General features: G+C 55.6%; 1 protein-coding gene across 7 annotated transcripts in view; it reads right to left on the minus strand.

Annotated features, from left to right (window-relative positions):
• Window positions 1–5,355: 5,355 nt before the first annotated feature.
• The window catches only part of PAX8 (paired box 8), a 55,298-nt gene continuing 41,868 nt past the window's right edge, over window positions 5,356–18,785 (minus strand). For 6 of the 7 annotated variants that reach the window (XM_045828769.1, XM_045828767.1, XM_045828765.1 and 3 more), the window contains 3 exons: window positions 16,723–16,824; window positions 10,223–10,309; window positions 5,356–8,831 (listed from right to left, as the gene is read on the minus strand). In XM_045828769.1, coding sequence (XP_045684725.1) covers window positions 8,755–8,831; window positions 10,223–10,309; window positions 16,723–16,824 — 266 coding nt within the window. In that variant the 3' untranslated portion in view covers window positions 5,356–8,754. The remainder of the gene's footprint in view (window positions 8,832–10,222; window positions 10,310–16,722; window positions 16,825–18,785) is intronic. The other variant, XM_045828763.1, reaches the window with a different exon arrangement.

An 18,785-nucleotide genomic window follows, 5' to 3' on the forward strand; every position in this document is an offset into this window, starting at 1 on the left:
CTCTGGAGCTCCTTGGGCTCCATCTCCCAGGCTTAGGAGGCAGGAATGGTCCCCTGGTGGTACCAAGATGGCTCAGACCCAGGACCCCCTCTTCTGGGTGCAAGTCCAGCCCACAGGGAATGTCTGCTCCTTGGAGGGTGCAAACTGAAGTCCAGGAGCAGAGTTTCTTTGAACAGCCTCCCCTGGGCCATGGCCCATTTCTGAGCCAATCACTGGGGTAAGGAACTTCAGGTAATCAGAACCCATTTTCTGAGATGGGAGTGGGGTGGGGTGGAGGCAACCCCCGCAAAGGACAGGGCCTAGGACTTGCTCTGGAGAAATTCCAGGTCCTCCCAGGAGTGGGAAGAGGAGGAGCCCACTGACAGCCCGATGCCAGCTCCTGCAGGAAGCCTTGCTGGAGCCCTGCTCCCTGGTCGTTCGGCATCACACCGAATCTGTAGCTCTCTACCCGCCTCCCCACCCCTCCCAACCTTCCCCCTCTCTGCTGCCCAGAGAACACAGCTTCCCGAGGGTGGGAACTCGGCAGTCTGGCACCCGCTGCATCCCTAAGCGCCTCCCGCCCCCCACAGGGCGTGCCACCTCCCACCTCGGGTGGAAAACCCTGGGCCTCGGGCTCCTACCTCCCTTGGGCCCAGCACTCCATGTGCCCCTGGCTCTTCTATCGTACTCATATGTTTGTTCTCTGCCTTCCTTCCTCGCTCCTCCCACCCTGAACCCAGCCTTTCCATGGGGGCTGCTGTCCTTAGGGCGTCAGGGAACTTCTGCAAACTGTCCTTGTCTAAGCCTTCTGCCCATCTCTGCTCTGAACTTCAGACCTGCAGTTCTAACTGCCTGCAGGACGTGGAAGTGGTCACTTTCTGTGCAGATGTTACTTGTTATACCTGAGTCTGAACTAAGCGTCGTCTCCTCCTGACTCCCTGTTCATGGTCATGGTTCTGTGACCACCGTTTGCCCACTGCTTTGAAAGACAGCCCTCCAGGATGGTAGGAGGCTAGAGCCAGAGAGGACTCCACCTCACCTCTGGTGTCGGGTAGAAACTTCTGCTCTCTGATCTCTTTGTCCCTATCCGGTGTGACAGGGACAGGGACAGGGTTGGAAGGAATATGCACAAAGAAGCAATGACTCCTGTGTCCAGCAAACGAATCAGGTAAGTGACCAGACAGCCCTTCGACCTGGTCACTGAGAGAGAGACTCAGGCCCAGGTGCAGCGCCCCGAGGCCACTCAGGCGCAGCAGACCCCTCCCTGCGTGTGTCCTGTGGTTCTGGTGCTTCGTTTCTCAGCAGTATTTTACTGATTTACTGCGTGCACTTCCTGTGAGCTGTCTCAGGCCCTCTCTGGAGCAAGTGGAGAATACATGAATATTTAAAATAAGATCAACAAAATGTCAGTGTGTGTGTGTCTTAGGCTGGAAATTCCTTAAGGGCAAGGACCATGTCTGTTTATATAGCACCTGGCATAGTGTCAAATTGGGGCTTAACAAATGAATTTTGATGAAGATGAGAAAAAAGCTGCCTGCACGAAGACACAGAGGTCTAGGCATCTCCGTCCAGCTAAGCCTCCTCCAAACCCCCTTAGCAAGGGGGACCCCTCGTCCTGCCAGCCCAGATCCTCACCCTATTCCTGATCACTGGGCTTCTTTCTGTCATCCCTGCCCTGTCCACACCCCCCATAACCACCCTTGTCCTGGCCAGCACTCTGCTGTCAGAGACGCGCCCCTTCCTCACTCAGATGCAGCCACAGCCCCCTCTCGGGGCTTCACCCTGCCCACCTTCCCCGCCGTCCGGCCCCACAGGCGCATCCAGGGCCGGGTGCGCTCTCTCGTGGTACGAAGAGATGCCAGCAGCCGAGCCATTGGAGGTGCTGTCCCCAAGCGTGCCTTGGCCCTGTGGGGGACTCCAGCCAGGCGGGGACCTGGCAGAGGGAGGGCGAGGATAAGCGGCTTCAAAACTCCAGATGCAGCAGTTAAAAAGAGGACAGAGGCAATGATCCTTCAAATTGCCACATCTGTATAATCTGCCTTTTATTTTCTGCTTCATGAAGTTTTATTTCCTATTATTTATTCACCTCCCCGCCCTCCCCTCCCCCACCTCAGCCCCTCATAGCAGGAGACATGCCCAGATGGGTCCTAAGCCGGGTCCGGGCCACCCCCAGCTCCCACCCTGGGCCGGCTGCCGCCAGAGGGGCACCTGCTCCCCCCACAGTGTCAAAGTCCCCAGGCCCTCCCTCCAGCCTCCAAGTAGAGTTGGAGGAAATGGAGATAGAAGGGACCAGGGAAGTGAGGCCTGTCCCCAAGGCCTGTACCACTGTCACCACCCCTGAGCTGGAGCTTATGGGGAGAAAGAGCCAGTTGAGTTTCCACCTCCATGTACCGGTCTCCCCTCCTGTGCCTCTTTCCCCTTGTCCGTCCAGGACCCTTGTCCTCTTCCCTTCGGCATCTGGACCTGTGGTCACATGGCTGAGCTGGTCCCAGCCTCACGAGGAGGGTCTTGTGGTGGGGAGAAGGGGACCAGCCAAGATCACGTAGGGAGGGGCAGCTTCCACTCTGTTTTAAGGCCCTGGGAAGCCCCCCGACCCTTTCCCTGCGCACCGTCTGAGCAAGGCCCAAGTCCTCCAGTGCAGCCCCCGTCTGGGTGCCCAGGCTGGGGCCAGGCCGAGCCGGAAGGTATTTGGGAAAGGACATGTATTTCTTGCCTACCGCCCTCCCTGAGACACAGAAACACGAGGGGAAGCCCTTTCCCAGGAAGCCTTTAGGCCCGAGGTTTAGAGTCTGGAGTCGGTTGCTGGTGGCTGCTCCTTGGAGAAGCTGAGAATGGCAGAGGAAGGCCTGGGGCCTGAGGGGCTTTGCAAATACCACCTGGCCCCCCACAGCACTTCCTGTCACACCTCTCATGCCTGTCATTGCTGTCCCACCTTGCTCTGTAAATTACTTTCACGAAAGTCTCATTTCTAAGCTCCAAGGGTTTTTTGTTTTGTCTTTGGTTTATTGTTTTCGTGGGGGATATAACAATCCAACTGGATTCATCTTGTTTTCTTCTGACTGCCTGCCACAGGGTCTGGCACACAGTAGGTGGTTTATGAGAGACTTCCAAATGAATGAGTGTGACTTCTCGAGCCCAGCCTGCACCACCTGCAGTCAGTGGGCTCTGTTGTCTGCCCCAGGCTGGAAGGCTCTCGACACCTGGCTGTAACTCAGCCAGCTGAGGCAGCACCCTAGGGCCCTCACCCCCACCCCAAACAGAGATGGGATTCCAAATGTGAGAACGTGGCTTTGGCCTGTGGTTTAGCGGAAAAGTACCTGGGGAATTTGGGGGAAGGAGGGCCTCATACCTGAACCAGTCAGACGAGGCTGCGTTGCCTTCCACTGACCCAGGTGACTGTGGAGTCACAGTGCTGGGCTGCACGTCACCCTGGCCCCAGCCTCGCATTCCACAGCTGAGGAAACTCAGGGCCCCAGGAGGCTCCAGTGCGGAGGGTGCCAGGTCCAGGCTCAGGCTCTTTAGCAGAAGGGATGGGGAATGGAGGTGAAGACCTTATGACAGGGGCTGGGTACTATGATTGTAACTAACAAGCCCCGAGGACCCCCACGGCTCAGTCCCTGAAATGGCTGGAGGAGCAGCCCCTCCCCCACCCCGGTTTTGCCAGGAGTCATCCCTTCTTTCTGCCCCGTCTCTTTCCCTTTGGTGGGAGCTGAGTTTCCATTCAGACCGAGCTCATCCCTTGCAGACACTTTCTGTTCTGCTGCAGTGAGGTCCCTGGGGATCAGGTAGGTAGACTGGGCCTCTTATCTCTCCAGCAGGTAGTTGTGGGGGGATCTGTGTGGGCCACAGTTAGGGCCTCCCCGCTGGTGCCCAGGAGGCAGGGGCAGGTATGAAAAGGCAGCTGGAGGGTGGTGGAAAGATGAGGTGGCGGGAAGGTGAGCTCCCAGTCCAGGCTCCTAGCAAGGTCTTTGTTGTCAGTTAAGCTTACTACCTATGACACCACCCCCCAAAAGCAAACAAACATAGAGCAAACAAACATTTATTTGTAAATACATACATCTCTCCCCCAGGCTGGCTCCTGGGTTTAGGGTGGCTTGTGTCTGACTGGTACGTGGGCCTGGGCTCTCTGACACGGGAAGTATGTTTCCTGGGGAGGAGCTCAGGGCAGTGGGGGTCTTGGGCATGGAGGGGGCGCGATGTTGGCTCCATGCTGCTGCTGGTTTGATTTATCCCTAATGAGTTCTCAGCACATGGCTGCTCCCAGCGCACTCCAGGGGCCAGCGCGGCTTCCCGCGGCCCGGCCCACAGACTCCGCAGCAGCCGCTGCTCACTCAGAAAAGAGCCAATTTCCACGCTGCACAGTCCGCTTCACTCGCGGGAAATCACATTTCCCTGGGAGAGCCGCAGGCAGCGCCTCACTCCCCAGCCTGGCCGGCTGCCACGGGCGCAGATGGAGGAGCTGGGCCACCTCCCTCCCCCACCCAGCCCCCCACTTCCCACCCCCAGGAGACCTGAGCCCCTGCTCCAAATCTCCAGGAAGCCTGTTCTCAGCTGGGACCTGGCCTCCACTGCCCGGAAAGGGGAGGAGAAAGGCTGCTGTGCACAGAGGATGCTGACTGGAGGAGGCCTGGCCTTGCCTGGCTCCCCCAGCTTCTTCTTCTAAGGAGCCGGGCACCAGCTCTGTGTGAGGGGCTTAGAGACTGGAGGGGGCTGATGGTAGTATGTGTATGTGTGAGGGGAGAGGAGGGAGCAGGTGTCTGTCACCAGGAGGTCAAGGCCCCCAGTGCAGTGTCCCCAGCACCCCAAGGACCCAGAGGAAGAGAAGAAAGCAATGAGAAGAATGGGAAGCCAGAGAGAAGGGGATGGACAGGGCATCTCCTGATCATGTGCAGGGACTCAGAGCCCTTCCCACACCCTGGAGATGCAAAGGTCTCTTAAACGGTGGCAGGAAAGGAGTGGTTACTTCGGACCTGGCAGAAAAGGGGCTGGAATGGGAAGCTGAAAGAGGAAAAAGGAAAGAGAAGGAGGGGAGGGAGAGGCAGTCAGCCGCCTTTGTGGGATGGGGGACCCTTGCTTTCACCAGAACGACAGCTGAGACCAGCTTAGCTGGTCACTCCTGTCGGAAGGTGACACACAGCCTGGGGCACAGGCACACCGGAGCTCCTTCGGGTGGAGGACGTGCCCCGTGGCCCTGAGGGCTGGAGAGCCGGGGCTCAGGGCCGAGGATGGAGTGGAAATGGGCTCAGCCTGGCTCTCCCCCTCCACCTAAGGGCTGGCCTCTGGGCCTTCCACCCAGGACTACTCTGCCTGCTGGGAGCCAGAAACTCTGCCCACCCCCGCCCCAGCCCCACCCCCTCCCAAAAGCAAAAGGGCCTGAGGCCTCTGCAGAAGCTGGGCTACCACCAGACAAGGCCTTAGAGGCCTTAGAGGCCTTAGATGAGGGTGCAGATTCAGCTATGGTCCCAACTCCTTAGAATGGCCTTGAAAAGGTCATCTCTTGTTCTCAATTTCCCCAAGTGCACGATGGGGCTAGTGTCATGAATTAGAGAGGAAAATGGGTGGATGTGGACAAGTTTTACAGACAGAAAGACACTACGGCTAAGGGGAGGGCTGTCGTCACTTCTGAGGGTGAGAGGAGACAGAGAACAGGAGGAGTTAACTGGGTGGGGGTGGGGTGGGGAAAGAGGGCCAGGAGGGAGCCCCCAAGCCACTGGGGGTCAGCCCCCTCTTCCTGTACCCACTCCAGGACAAGGACACCAGGAGAGTGTGAGGAAGACTCAGGTGGATGTGTGGGAAAGGCGTGTGTGAGGGGAGGAAGTAGGAGAGGGGAGCCCTCAGCAGGCCCCCAACCTGTGGGCTGCCGAACTAACTCCCCTGCCTGAGGTTGTGCGACCACTGAGTGTGTTCCTGGCAAGGAGGGGCAGGAAATTCATGTTCTTTAGTAAGAACGTACAGCAGGAATATTGGAGAAGCTAAGGGAGGGTTGGACTCAGCCCAGGGCTGGCCGGCCTTGGAGGCAGGGCTCCCAGCGGCCCCGTCCCCAGCCTGAAGCACAGAGGTCTCAGCAGCTCCAGCCCACCTTAGAAAGATGGGCTCTGCCCCACCTGGTGGGGCCAGGTTGGGTTCGAGCTGCTCTGTCTCCCCCCGTACAGGCGTTGCCTGGCCCACACGGGGTCTCTGTGGGCTCCAGGGCAACCTGCCCCCTTCCCGTGAAGCTGCCTTGAGGCTTCCCACCTTCCCACACAGCCCCAAGACAGAGGCCTCCAGCTGAAGCTCTGCAGCCTCCTCTGTCCCCCACACCTTCTCCTCACACCCTTCTCTGCTGTGCCCACACGTGCCACCTCAGCTTGTCCCGTCAGTGCCTCAAATCATCTTTCTCCCTCAACACACAGATGACGCATTTCCTGAGTCCCAAAAGGGACCCACAGTTTGACTGTGGACACTGCCCTTGGCCCCACCACACTCACCAGCACTGTCTGAGCAGTGTCCCGGGTGCACGGGCCACCTCAGGGAACCAGTCACCTGCAGCACAAGCATAGGCCAAGTCCCTTTGTCACTCAAGGGCGGGACAGGTCCAGCCAGGTGCACCAGTGTCTGATGCTCGGCAGGCTCCCTGGGTGCCATGCGTCTCAAAGTGATTTTGGACAGGGACCCAGGAACCAGGTGGGGGCTGCCTTGGGACCTCAGGAACCCAGAGCTCAGGATCATGAGGAGTCTCAAGTATATAGAGTTCAGTCCCACCGCCAGGCTGATAGCCAAAGGGAAGCTGTTATTGAAGGACAAATGTCATCTCAGGTCCCCTGGGAAGCGACGGGGACCGGTTTCCTCCGTGGGAGCGTCCCCTCACCTGCGGATCCACGCTGCCCTCAGGGAGCATCCCCGGCCTCTCCTGTTTCTCAGGCTCTGCCCTCCCAGCCTCTGGGTCCCCGGATGCTGGCTATTGGGGTGAGGACTCCTCTTCTGTCTGACACAACCCCAGTGGCTGTGTGCCCAGACGTCGAATGCGCCACACAGTCCTGCTTGTTGCAGAGTCCCCCACGGAAAGGGTCCACATGGGCAGCAGGGCACCCCTGGGGCCAAGCTCTGTGTTGGGGACAGGACTGCTGTAGCCACCGCAGTATGTGCCCCCTTGTTCTCCAACACTTATTAGAAAGGCGGTGTCCCGACAGGCTCCCTGCTTCTTGGCGTTGCCACCCCATGCCTCTCCATGGCTGCCCTGCATCTAGAACCCTCTGGCAGCCATACAGGCCTGAACCTACCACCTCCCCTCTTGGATTTTTTTTTCTGAGCGTCAGCTTTTCCACAGGTAACCTGGGGCTAACCCCACCTTCACTGATTCGAGGCCTCCACCCTGTGTCTGGCACAGCAGCCCAGTAAATGTCTTCCCACTTCCCTCCTTCACATCCTGGGGCTGCTGGGCTGCTTCTGTGAATGGCCACTCCCGGCACAGTCACCAGCCTCCCCACCGACTGTCTGGTTTCTGTGAACAACAGCAACCACTTATGGGGCATCTGCGACTGGCCCGGGACTGCGCCATGTGCTTCCTTCATGCCCCCCTTTACCCAGAGCTGGAGAAGTCAAAGCGTGGGTTAGGTGGTGTGCCTGGTGTTAAACACGGTAAGGCGGAGGGAGAATACTAAGCCAGGCTCCTGGGCTTTAGATGGCCCTTTGCACCCCGGCCCCAAAGTGTGCTCACTGTCCACTGGACCTGAGATTCTCTGGACAAAGCCTAGTCCAGTGCCTCCTCCCCAGTCAACCCTGGAGCCTGAAACGGAGTAATGCTTTATTGAGTTGAGTGGCAATGGTGGTGGTCGTTAAAAAAGAAAGAAGCATTGGGGAGAGAAGCCCAACATGGCAGGGAGACAATTCACTGAGAGGCCACAGTCTGGGTGGACAGAAAGAAGCTGGACCACGCAGAGCTGCATTTACAGTATTTACAGTCAGGCCGTGGGGCAGGAGCTGCAGGTGCAGAGGGAACCTGCATCGCTGGCTCAGGAGGCAGCACACCTCCTCCGGTGCGAGGGGCTTGGCCCGGGTCCCCAGCAGCTCTGCCTGCTCTGAGCAGGGCCCTTTGGAAAGTCTGTGTCCAGCTGTAAGAGGCTGCTCTCTGGGATGAGCTGCAAGAGGAGAAGCCGGGTGCACTGGTGCATCACAGCAGCAGGCAGAGGGAAGGCCCCTTGACCACTGGGTGGAGCTTCTGGGTGACTGGACCCAGCCCTCAGCTGGTGGCCAAGAGAGAGCTGCAGGAGGAGCAGAGCAGGCTGGGTTGGGGAGGTGGACGGCAGGAGCCTCAACTCTGAGGCGGCTTGGTAGGAGTGACCCTGAGGGTGACTGTGGGGACAGCCTTTGCACTGGCTGTGACTTGTGGGCTGGACGGAAGTGCTAACAACCCAGGAACACTAGAGTGTGTTGATGGTAGAGCCACAGCGCCACCCTGGGCCGCCAAGCCCACTGTGGCCAGTCTGCCCTCCCTCCCAGGCACTCTGCCGCTCCCTCTTCTCTCCACATTTCTCCAGTTCTGTGTCTTTCAGGATGGGAGGTCCCTCCCTGGGAATCCTGCACTCACTGAGGAATCTTGGAGGACAGTCTGGCATTCTCCAAAGTCATCCTGTCTTTCATGGTTCATTAAGTCAGCCACACAGGGAGTATGACCCATGAGGCTGGACTTGTGGTTATTTTCATGTAATAAATAAAGATTCCTTTCTGTGACTCTCTGGGGCCTGTCCCAGACCTGGTCCTCCTGCTGCTCCGTCGCTCCCACTGTCCCCATGGCGACTACAGGTGGTCAAAGGCCGTGGCGGTGCTGGGTGGTGCGCTCGGCCTTGATGTGGAACTGTAATAATATGGGGAACCTGGGCATGCCAAAAAAATAATAACACCACTGGTCAGAAGGGGAAATTGTACCACAGCCTCCTTGCATCTGCTAACCTTTAAGACAGCACAGGTTAATCATTTATCCCCCTGGCCTATCTGATCATCAAAGATTAACTCCTCTCAGCCTGTTTCCTCCTTCTCTGACCTCACCTTTGAGTTTCTGGCCAGAATGAGGAGGTGGCTTCTTGTCCCTCCCCCTATGATTACTGTGACCTTCAACGCCCTTGTTTCAGAGAGAGGGCAACAGGGAGCAGTCACACCTGGAAGCCTGAGAACACGCACACGGGGAGACCCTAGGGGTTCCCCTGCTTTGCCCAAACTACGAGGTCGCAGAAACTTCCTCCTCCAAACCAGAGGGATTCGAGTCCCGACTGGTCAGTGGGGGCTGTGCACTGACAGCCCCCATGCGGGACGCTCTGCAGGGAGGTGACTGACACCCCCCCACCCCCACACATCTCTGCCTCTTCAGTCTTTCTGGCTAAACGCAGCAGAAGGTGGCTGGAGGTGAAGTCATCCGGCAAACAGAGAGAGCCCTGGTCGGCCACCCTCCCAGCCATTTCTGGAATGCCAGCAGAGGGGCGTCTCGGGGAGTGGACGGTCTGTCCAGGCCCGCGATGGTGTCGCAGGGACAGCCACGCTTGTGCCACTGCCTCTCTCTGGCCCAGATGGTTCAAACTCATCCCTCGGGGAGACTGAGTAGGATTCCTCAAGTTCCGCACTTGTGGGGCTTGGTTTTCTGAAAAGCTTCTCTGCGCAGCCCAGGCCCCAAGGCAACAGGGGTGCAGAGCAGCCTGCGGGTCACTCTCCAGACCCAGATTCTGAGGGCCGCCCACATCTCAAGCCAACTTCCAGGAGTGTGGTGGAACAGAGGACTTCTGTGCAGGGTTGTGCTGCTGCCACACGAGCACTTGTGCGCCACTTAGATGGGCGATGTGGGCAGCAGGACAGCCCTCGGTGCCATCAGCACACTCCCAGGCAGGGGGCAGCAGGCACTCCGCATGGCACCCACCAGCGTCTGCCGTGGCCGGACTGGGAGCCCCTGGAGGTGGGGCATTTACTCTGAGGCTCCTTAATCCACCCTGGTCTTTCCGAGGCCTAAGCCCTGGATTCTACTCAAAAGAAGGATCTCATAGACGTGGCTTTGGGCACTAAGAGAAAGAATGGTGTACGGAAGTCTTCCTTCTGCCCTCTTCCCCAAACCACCTGGCCACAACCTGGCACACTGCCTTCCTGCTGGAATTATGAGTAACACCTGTCTCCCCAGGCCCTGCTCTAACCTGGGCCTCCCAGATTTGAGATGACTCTGGCCCAGCTTTGCACCCCACTGGCCCTGCACAGCAGAGGGCCTGAGAGGCCCAGAGGGACTTACTCAGCAAGCTGGAGTTCGGGAAGCGCCAGGCCTCGCTGTAGGACGAGTAGGGGGTGTGGCCATAGGCATTGCCAGAGTATTCACTTCCTGTTGGAGGCACATAGGTGAGACGTGAGGTGGAGCACGGATGTGGGGCTGGGGTTGGAGAGAAGGGTATGCGGGGCTGGCACTGGGTGAGCCCTGGGGAACAGGTGGAGCCGGGGCAGGACAGTGGGAGCTCAGAAGGCCCTTCCCTTGAGGGGCCCTCAGCCAGCATCGTTTTGAGCAGGGTCCTTTCCACCAGATACCAGACCCCTGCCCTAACAAGCCTGTCCCTCGCAGGAACCACAGAAGGCAGATGTTCTTATTATGCCCATTTTCCAGGTAAAGAACTAGAGCCTAGGGATTTGCATATGCTCACACAGCGGGGGGTGGTTGTTGGAGTTTGGGAGCTGTGACTCCAGGGCCCAGGTTTGAACCCCTTCCACTGCTGCCGCCGGGACCTTCCATGCAGGAGCTCCAGGAGGGGTCAATGGGGTCAGGGGGCAGAGGGGGTCCCACTGACAAGTCATTCCTGTGCCTAAACGGCTCACGCTCCCGGGCATGTTCGTCAGGGAGGGGTGTGTGTGTGTGTGTTGGGGGAGAGATGTTGGAAATTGGGGAAGGAGAGGCAGGAGAGGCCCTGGAGGCACCAGCCTCTGGGGAAATCTGTCCTGGGAGCTGCTCTGCGGGTCTTGTCGTCCCATCCCAACGCTGCCACTTTAAGCAAACTTGGTGCATAAATTTACAGAAAATAATCAGATCGCTTCTTTCTGTGAATGCATTCTTGGCTTTACAAAAGGATTATTTACCAAAGAAATTACTTAGGAATGCCCTTGAATAACCACCAAGTCAAGCGGGCACACGAGTTGGTCCTTCCGCACATGCCATGCCCCTCACGCCCACGGCCCTCCTGCGCAGCACTCCTCCCGCTGCCGGTTCACAGAGGGAGGTTGGGGGCGCGGTGAAGTGGCTGTTCAGATCACACCTCCGTGAGGGGCAGAACTTGACCGCAAGGCTCTGTGCTCTGCACTTCAGGCAATCCCTTTCTGCAGTTAGAATTCCCATGACAAAGCCGGGTTCTGGCCAACCCCGAGATCCCGTCCGTCCGTATCCACCTGTCTTTCTGAAACTCGTTGCTGAGTGCCTCTGTGGCTCCCGGTATCCTTCCCAGACTTTGAAAGGGAGGCTTGAAACTTCTGAGCCTCGGGTCAAATCCTTGCCCTGCCCCCTACTTCCTGGCTATGTCTCTTTGGGCAAGTCACTTAACTTCTGTGAGCCTTGCTTTCCTCATCTGTAAAATGGGGCGTGTTGTCGTCCTTATCTCTTGGGGTTTTTGTGAGGATTGAGTTAGATAATGTACTACATTAAACGCTCAGTACCATCTTTGGTGTGTAAGAAACACTCAAGGAATGCTAGCTTTTATTCTTTCCCCATTAATTAAGAACATGCTCAAATAAAGCTCTAAAGCCCTGGTTGGGGTCTGGCCCTGGGGCTGCCCTGCCAGAGAAGGAGGAAGCACTAGTAGAGGAGGGATGGAAGAGAGGAGGAGGGGCAGGGGGAGGAAGCAGAGGGAGTTGGCAGGCTGGCTGGCCTTGTGCAGTAACACAGCAAGTTACTTAGCCGGGAGACTAGGTCCAACTCAAATCAGGCTCAGAAAAATACATGTAAAGTGGGAGAGGCAGGGAAGGAGGGAGGGAAGCAGGAAAAAAGCACAGAAAAAGAGAAAGGAAGAAACTGAAAAATAATCTACTCTGACTGTTCATTTCCCACATGAAGAAACTGCTACCCAGAGAGGGAAAGACTTTACATAGCTCAGTGCCACCTGTGCAATGGAGCTTGCACCAGGACAGGCCCCAGCTCCTACTCCAGCTCTTGTTCGCACCCTGCCATGCAACAGCCTGCTCCCGTTTACTGCTGGTGTAGGCAGACCCCTGGTTTCACGGCACCCAGGGAGGAAGCCAAGTCAATGCTGGCTGCACAACAAGGGCCCCCGTGCCTCCACCGCCCCCCCCCCCCACCACCCAGTGCCAATACACTGGCTCTACAGGACAGGAAGGCAGATGGAAAATGCAGTGTGTCTGCCCTCTCATTTTGTCACTTACTCATGCATTCACTCACTCACACACATAGTCACCTACTGAACTCACGTCCGCTGGCTTCTGTCTGCTTCAGTCACAAGGAAGCTGCGGCAGGGACGGGACTAGGGAGGTGACACAGCATCCTCCCACCACCAGACCTGTCCGTGTCCCTGCACCCACAAAAGGCCAGGTATCCTCTTTGCTCTGCATCCCACCCCACTCATTGTTGGAAGGCCTTGGCCCCGACAATGGATGCCTTCTCCTTTCTGCTTCATTGGTTCTCCCTTTCTCATTCATCACTTCCTTTAGCCAGCAAACATGCTTTGTTATCTTCTCTTTTAAAATGCTCTTCCTATCCCACATCCCTCTTCGGATCCCAGCCCTTCTCTCTGCTCCACTGTCTCTGGCTTCACCTCCACACTTCCCTCCAATCAGGCTGACCCCTCGTCTCCCCCAGCCTCTACCCAGTCATTCCAGTGGTCACTCTGTGTCCACCACCCCTTAAACTCTCAGCTGACTGTGACTCAGCCACCTATCCCTCTCTCGGGGTGTGCGTCCTGACCCACTGGTCTTTCCACCTTACTCTCTTGTTTACTTCTCTGCAAGAACTCTGAATGTTGAAGAGCCCCAGGGCTTAATGTGGGAGCATTTTGTGAATTTCCACCCACATCCTCTCTCCCAAGATCCTGTCAAACCTTTGGCATTAAACAGCAGCTCTGAACAATGGCTGAAATGCAGGCCCTCATTGGAATGGTTTGCTGGCTTCAGACATATGTTGTGCCTACTGATTTACTAAATTGTGTGCCTAGGAGGTGTCTCAATCTTAACCTGGCCCAACAGAACTCTAGATTTCCAACTGCCACACCCTCTGTCTCTTCCTCTGCTGGTCTCCCCCGTGGGTACTCGCCACCACCATCCACGCAGTTTCCCAGGCTCCAAACCTAGGGGTCATCCTTGTTTCCTCAATGTTTGAACCCCTACAACCAATTCACCAGCAGGTGTTGTTGGCTCCACCACCAGCATTTGTCCTGAGTGTCTCTATTCTCCTCCTTCGCTGCAGCCCCTAGCCCAAGGCCACTGCACGAACAACTGCAATTGCCCCTCCTGTAACTGGTCTCTGTGCTGTCTCTATCCACTGCCTACCATCAGTTTTCAAAGGAGCCTGAGTACTCTTAAATTGGACCCTGCCAACCTCTCATCGTAGTCCTTTCCCTGCTCACTCACGCCCTTTGTCTGTGTGCAACCCCACTAAACTAGTTCCTGCCTTGGGGCCTTGGCCCTTGTCCTTCAGGGTGGGGGATGGTCTGCCCCAGTTGGTCACTTGGCTGACCACTTCGAACACCTCAGAGAGGCCTCCTTGGTCACCCAATCTAAAGTAGTATATCCTCTCCCTGTGGCTTTGTATCACATCATCACATTTTGTCTCTTTACAGCATTTGCTGCTATCTAAAATTATCTTGCCTATTCATTCATTGACTTGTTTACTGTGCTTTTTTCTCCAGTACTAGGTTGTAAGCTCCATACATGGACAGGCTTGTCTTGTTCATTGCTATATCCCCAGCATCCTATGCCGCAGATCCTCCACCGTATTTGTTAAGTGAAAAAGTAGTGGGTGGGTGGATGGTTGAAAAAGTGGATGATGAAAGGATAGATACTGAAAAAATGGATAGATATGGAAGGAGGGATGTATCAAAAAATGGATGGGTAAATGGAAGGATAAATGGATAGATGGATGGAGGGATGGAGGGATGGAGGGATGAAAGGATAGATAGATGGATGAATAGGTGGAACGATGGATGGACGGAGGGATGGATGGAGGGATGAAAGAATGGATGAGAAAATGCCTGTACATATGAAAAATGTATGTAAAGATGAATGGAAGAAAAGATGGATAGATGGGTGGATGGATGGATCAAACCAACTCTGAAGCTGTTGGTTCAGCTCCAGAACTGGTGTGAGCATCATTAACTATGTTAATGGGCCAGGGACAACAACAACAACCACGAGAAGGCAAAACAAGAGAAATCTGTGTCCTGTCCTGTTCCTGTGTTGCTGTCCTATAGCTGGCGTGTCATTAAATCTGGCATGGTGGGAGGCAGTGTTAAAACACCTGTTTTTGAACAACTCAGTCACTTAGTATGGCTATCACCCTGAGCATACATACCACCTTGCTTTTCTAAGCTTGTTTCCTTATTCTGATAAACCTAAGCAATGCCAGCTTCCCAGGCTTATGGTAAGGATAAATGAAAAATAGTGATATCTGTGAATGGCCAGGCACACAGAAGTGCAGAATAAGTGCTCTCTTCCTTCCTTACACAACTGACTGAAGATGCCTTGCTTGAAGCATTTATTATGTACATAGCACATAGTAGGTGCTTAATGAAGGTTTATTGATTTTAATGGAAGGGATCCTCACAGTCACTGGGAGGTTGTGGCCACTGGTAAGAGATGGACAAATAATTTTTCTACAAAAAATTCCCTAAGAATTTATTTGCATCATGAAGTTCCTAGGAACCAGGTGAAACAATTAAGTAGCATATTTTCTAGAAAACCGGATTAGCATGTAACTTATCAGGAGCCGATCCACCACACAAGGGCCCTCCCTTTTGCAATTCACTTGCAGTGGATGCTGTGGTTGTGCTATTTTTTTTTGTCCGCAACACCCACGCAGAATGAGGTCTTTCTGGAAACAACCTGGAGGCCTTTGATGAGAGGCCCAATCCTTCCAGCTACCTCACAGGTCAGATTCTGGGCCCCAGGAACCCTTTGCCCTGGGCCTGCCCCTGGGGATGATTCATAATTAAGAGAAAAGCCCTGGGCTTTATGTTTCTTCCTCCCCTCTAAGCAGGCGGCAGGGGAAGGTGGAGAGGTTGGAAGGGGGATGGGGGAGCCGACTGGAGCCTGGGATTTTGATTGAGAGGCCCCATTATCCACACTCTTAAAAAAATAACCGAATCTTTTCCTTTTTTATCTTGACCAATCTCATTTCACGCTCCAGAAGAGGAAGGGAGGGAGTGAGGGAGTCCGGGGCCAGGAGGGAGAGAGGAGTCAGTATTCTGTATTTTCAACGCTGCATTAAGCACATCGCCACGGTAACCAGGCGGCAACAAGTGCCAGCTCAGCAGGTTCCCAGGGAGCATAGAGCCTCCTTTCCTCCCTAGATTCTCCCTCCCTTCCCTCTGCCCAGGAGAGCCCGGTCCCCTGCCTCACACAGGGCACCAGAGTGGGTGGCTGGCAAAGGCAACCCCTACCAGGGACAGCGAAGCAGGCCTGGGTGAAGGAGCTTCACCCAGGGGTCAGGCCAGGGCACCTGACCCAGGGCTGGCATGGGGGTCACAGAGGCCCTGATTCAGCCCCTTCCAAAAGCTCCAGGTCCTCAGGCCCCTGGGCAATGGATATGGTTTGATCTTATCCTCCCATCCTTCCTATGTGGTTCCTAAGAGAGACACTTTCCCAAAGAGACTCTCCTTGTTCTCCTCACTTGTCCAGACCTCGACACCCTGGGTCACTGTTGGGTGGTGACCACGCCGGTGGACAAAGAAGTCTAAACGACTGGAAGACAGGACTCCGGGACAGTCCATTGGTGATGGGGAAATGTTCCCAGCTTGTCTCGCACTCTGCAGTACCGCTGGAGTATCTAGAACGAGGGTCCCTCCCATGCACGGCTGAGTGAATGTGGGGTGTGAAGGGGGCTATATTTCAACCATCATCATCATCATTGTCATCATCATCTATACCATTCATATTTAAGTGTCCCAGAAAGTAAACTGAGATTCACCAGTTAAGTAACTAGGAGACCGTGGGTTACCTAAAGGCTGGGTTTGTTTAGCTGCCAGTGTTTTCAGCCCCAAGAGCCCTCCCTCAGGCCCCCCTGAATGGATGGAAGAAGCGGCTGGGCTCGGATCTGAGCACCAGTCTGCCTCAGCTGCTCCCTGTTCATCACTGAGGGTGACGTGGGAGCGTCTGGGAAGAAGGAAGCCAAGCTGGGGAGATTCGGGAGCCAGGACTGCACTGAAGTCTGTCCTCCAGACATTTACAAAGACATGCACTTGCCCTGACCAGTGTGGCTCAATTGGTTGGGTGTCAGCCCTCAAAGCAAAAGGTCGATGGTTCAATTCCTGGTCAGGGAATATGCCTGGGTTGCAGGTTCAGTCCATGGTCAGGGCAACCAAGTGATGTTTCTCTCTCACATCAGTGTTCCTCTCCCTCTTTCTCCCTCCCTCCCACTCCCTCTAAAAATAAATAAAATACTGACAAAAAGGAGAGATGCACCCTTCAGTCCACCCTTCAGTGCCCTTTAAAAAGTCTGTGTGTGGGACACACCCTTCCTCTTGCTCCACCTTTGGCCAACACTTCCTCTTGGCAATGTGCCCCCAGCCCCTGCACGGCCCATCCCCTTACCTGCCACCATGCCTGCGATGGCAGAAGAGGCATAGCTGCCCTGTCCGCTGGTGGGGATGTGGGGTGGGTATCCGGGCAGTGTGGGCCCCACCATCTCTCGCCCTGGAAAAACACAGCAAGGAGTCGTCAGTGGGGCCAGAGGAAGCCCCTGGACTTACTGTCTTGCTTCCTGGAGGGCGAGCGGACCTTCCCTCCAGTGACGCTACCCACTCTCAAGCCTACTTCACCGCCACCCCTCACTGTGCAGCACACCGGCTCCACCAAGAGGGGGCGCAGCTGTCGCAGTCCCACATTGTTCCCTGCTCTCCGGTGATTTTTTCACGTGAATCTTCTTCATCCATAAAATGTCATGGTGTTGGAGGGAGGTGGGGGCTATGTCTTCTGGGTCCTCATTATCCCCAACAGCGTCGAGCACAGCAGTGGGCACAGCTGTCCTAAACAAGTACATTAGAGGTCCCTGCACTCAGAGCTCACACCCCTCCAGCCCCGGCTCCAAGCAGAACCGAGAACCAGGCCCTACGTGGGGTGGCATAGGTGTGGCCTGCTGGCCCCTGCTAGCCTGTTTTGGACCCGTGGAAGACACTGCTAATCAGTCACTGCACTTTTCCCCCTCTGAGCCAGGGGGGTTCCTCCTGGCCTGACAGGTGGATACCATCTATCAGAGTTACAAAGGGCCGGCTGGCTGTCCCGACCTGGAAAGAAGATATGGGCCGACATGCATGTTTACACGGGCCCACAACTCCCACATCTGTCTATTCCATTCCTGAAAAAAATTTTTTCAGCAAAGCAGACGCCCATCTCTTTGTTAATCCACATTTATGGGTGACGTTCTTGCCCTGGTGACACTGAGACAGCTCCGTGAGGTCCCCAGGCCCCTGGTTCCACCTGTCCTCCACATCAGGAAGCCAGGCCTTCCCATTCTGGAGACCCCCCGTGAGCTGGTGAGTTCCTGCCCACCCGCACCCTGTGCTGACAGCCACAGGTCCCTCCACCCACTGCTCCTTCTAAGAACCTGCAGGCCCAGAGCAGGCTCCCTCGTCAAGGGTTCTTAGCAAGGTGATGACACATGGTGGCCTGCCGAGGTTATGACAACTGTCCCAACACACTTATTAATAACGCCCATTTCACTCTCAAAAGGCCCCAGTTTGAAGGATGAATTATTTGGTCGTCTGAGCTCTCAGTGATGTTCTGTGGTTTCTCAAGCTCCATACTACTGAAATAATGGGGTTGGATCAGTCTCTGTGTGGGGTGTCCTCTGCAGAGCAGGGTATTCAGGGCCATCCCTGGCCTCTGCCCACTGGATGCCAGTAGCAGTTCCCACCCAGTGTGACAACCAGACATCTCCAAATACTGCCATGTGTCCCCTGGTTACAAAATTGTCCCTGGTCGAGAACCACTGTGTTAGATCGTGATCCTTTCACCCAGGACCTTCCATCTCTCCCACATTGGGGGCTGCTATTTCTCCTAGGGCTCATATGGGCCCCTCTGAGTCCCTGCCAACCAGCTTATCAAGTCCATCCCCTCTACGGCACTGCCTGTCCACTCCCCTCCCGTCAGTCCCTGTAGGTCCTTCACGCCCCAGCCTTTCTGGGGTGCCTGGTAATGACAGAAGAGAAGGTATGTCCATGGAAAGCTATACACTGTCTAAACCACAGTGACTAACTCCTCTTTACCTCTCTTTCTGGAGACTCCCTGAAGGCAAGTTCTTCATTCAACAGATACTTATAAATGAGTACGATATACTGGGCACTTTTCTGACCACTTGGGGACACAGCAGGAAGCAAGAATGCTACATTAGCAAGGCCAGGCACTAAGTCAAGATGGGGTGTAGACTGAGATGAGCACTGGGAGCCAAGCCTAGGGGATCAACAGACAGTACCAGGCCCACTAGACTTCTGCCCTTCCTTTAGAGGGAAGCATCTAGGAATCTGAGGGCCTTGGTTCTTATCCAGCTCACATCCCAAGTGCCGTTAGACCAGCTGCCTACCTGCACCACGACTCAGTCCCTTCACATGCGAAGTGGGGGAAAAAAAAAGAAGGGAACCTTATGCGCCCGTATCACT

This window comes from Phyllostomus hastatus, unplaced genomic scaffold, assembly GCF_019186645.2.
Source record: "Phyllostomus hastatus isolate PE091 unplaced genomic scaffold, TTU_PhHast_1.1 phas_scaffold_78, whole genome shotgun sequence".
NCBI lineage: Eukaryota > Metazoa > Chordata > Mammalia > Chiroptera > Phyllostomidae > Phyllostomus > Phyllostomus hastatus.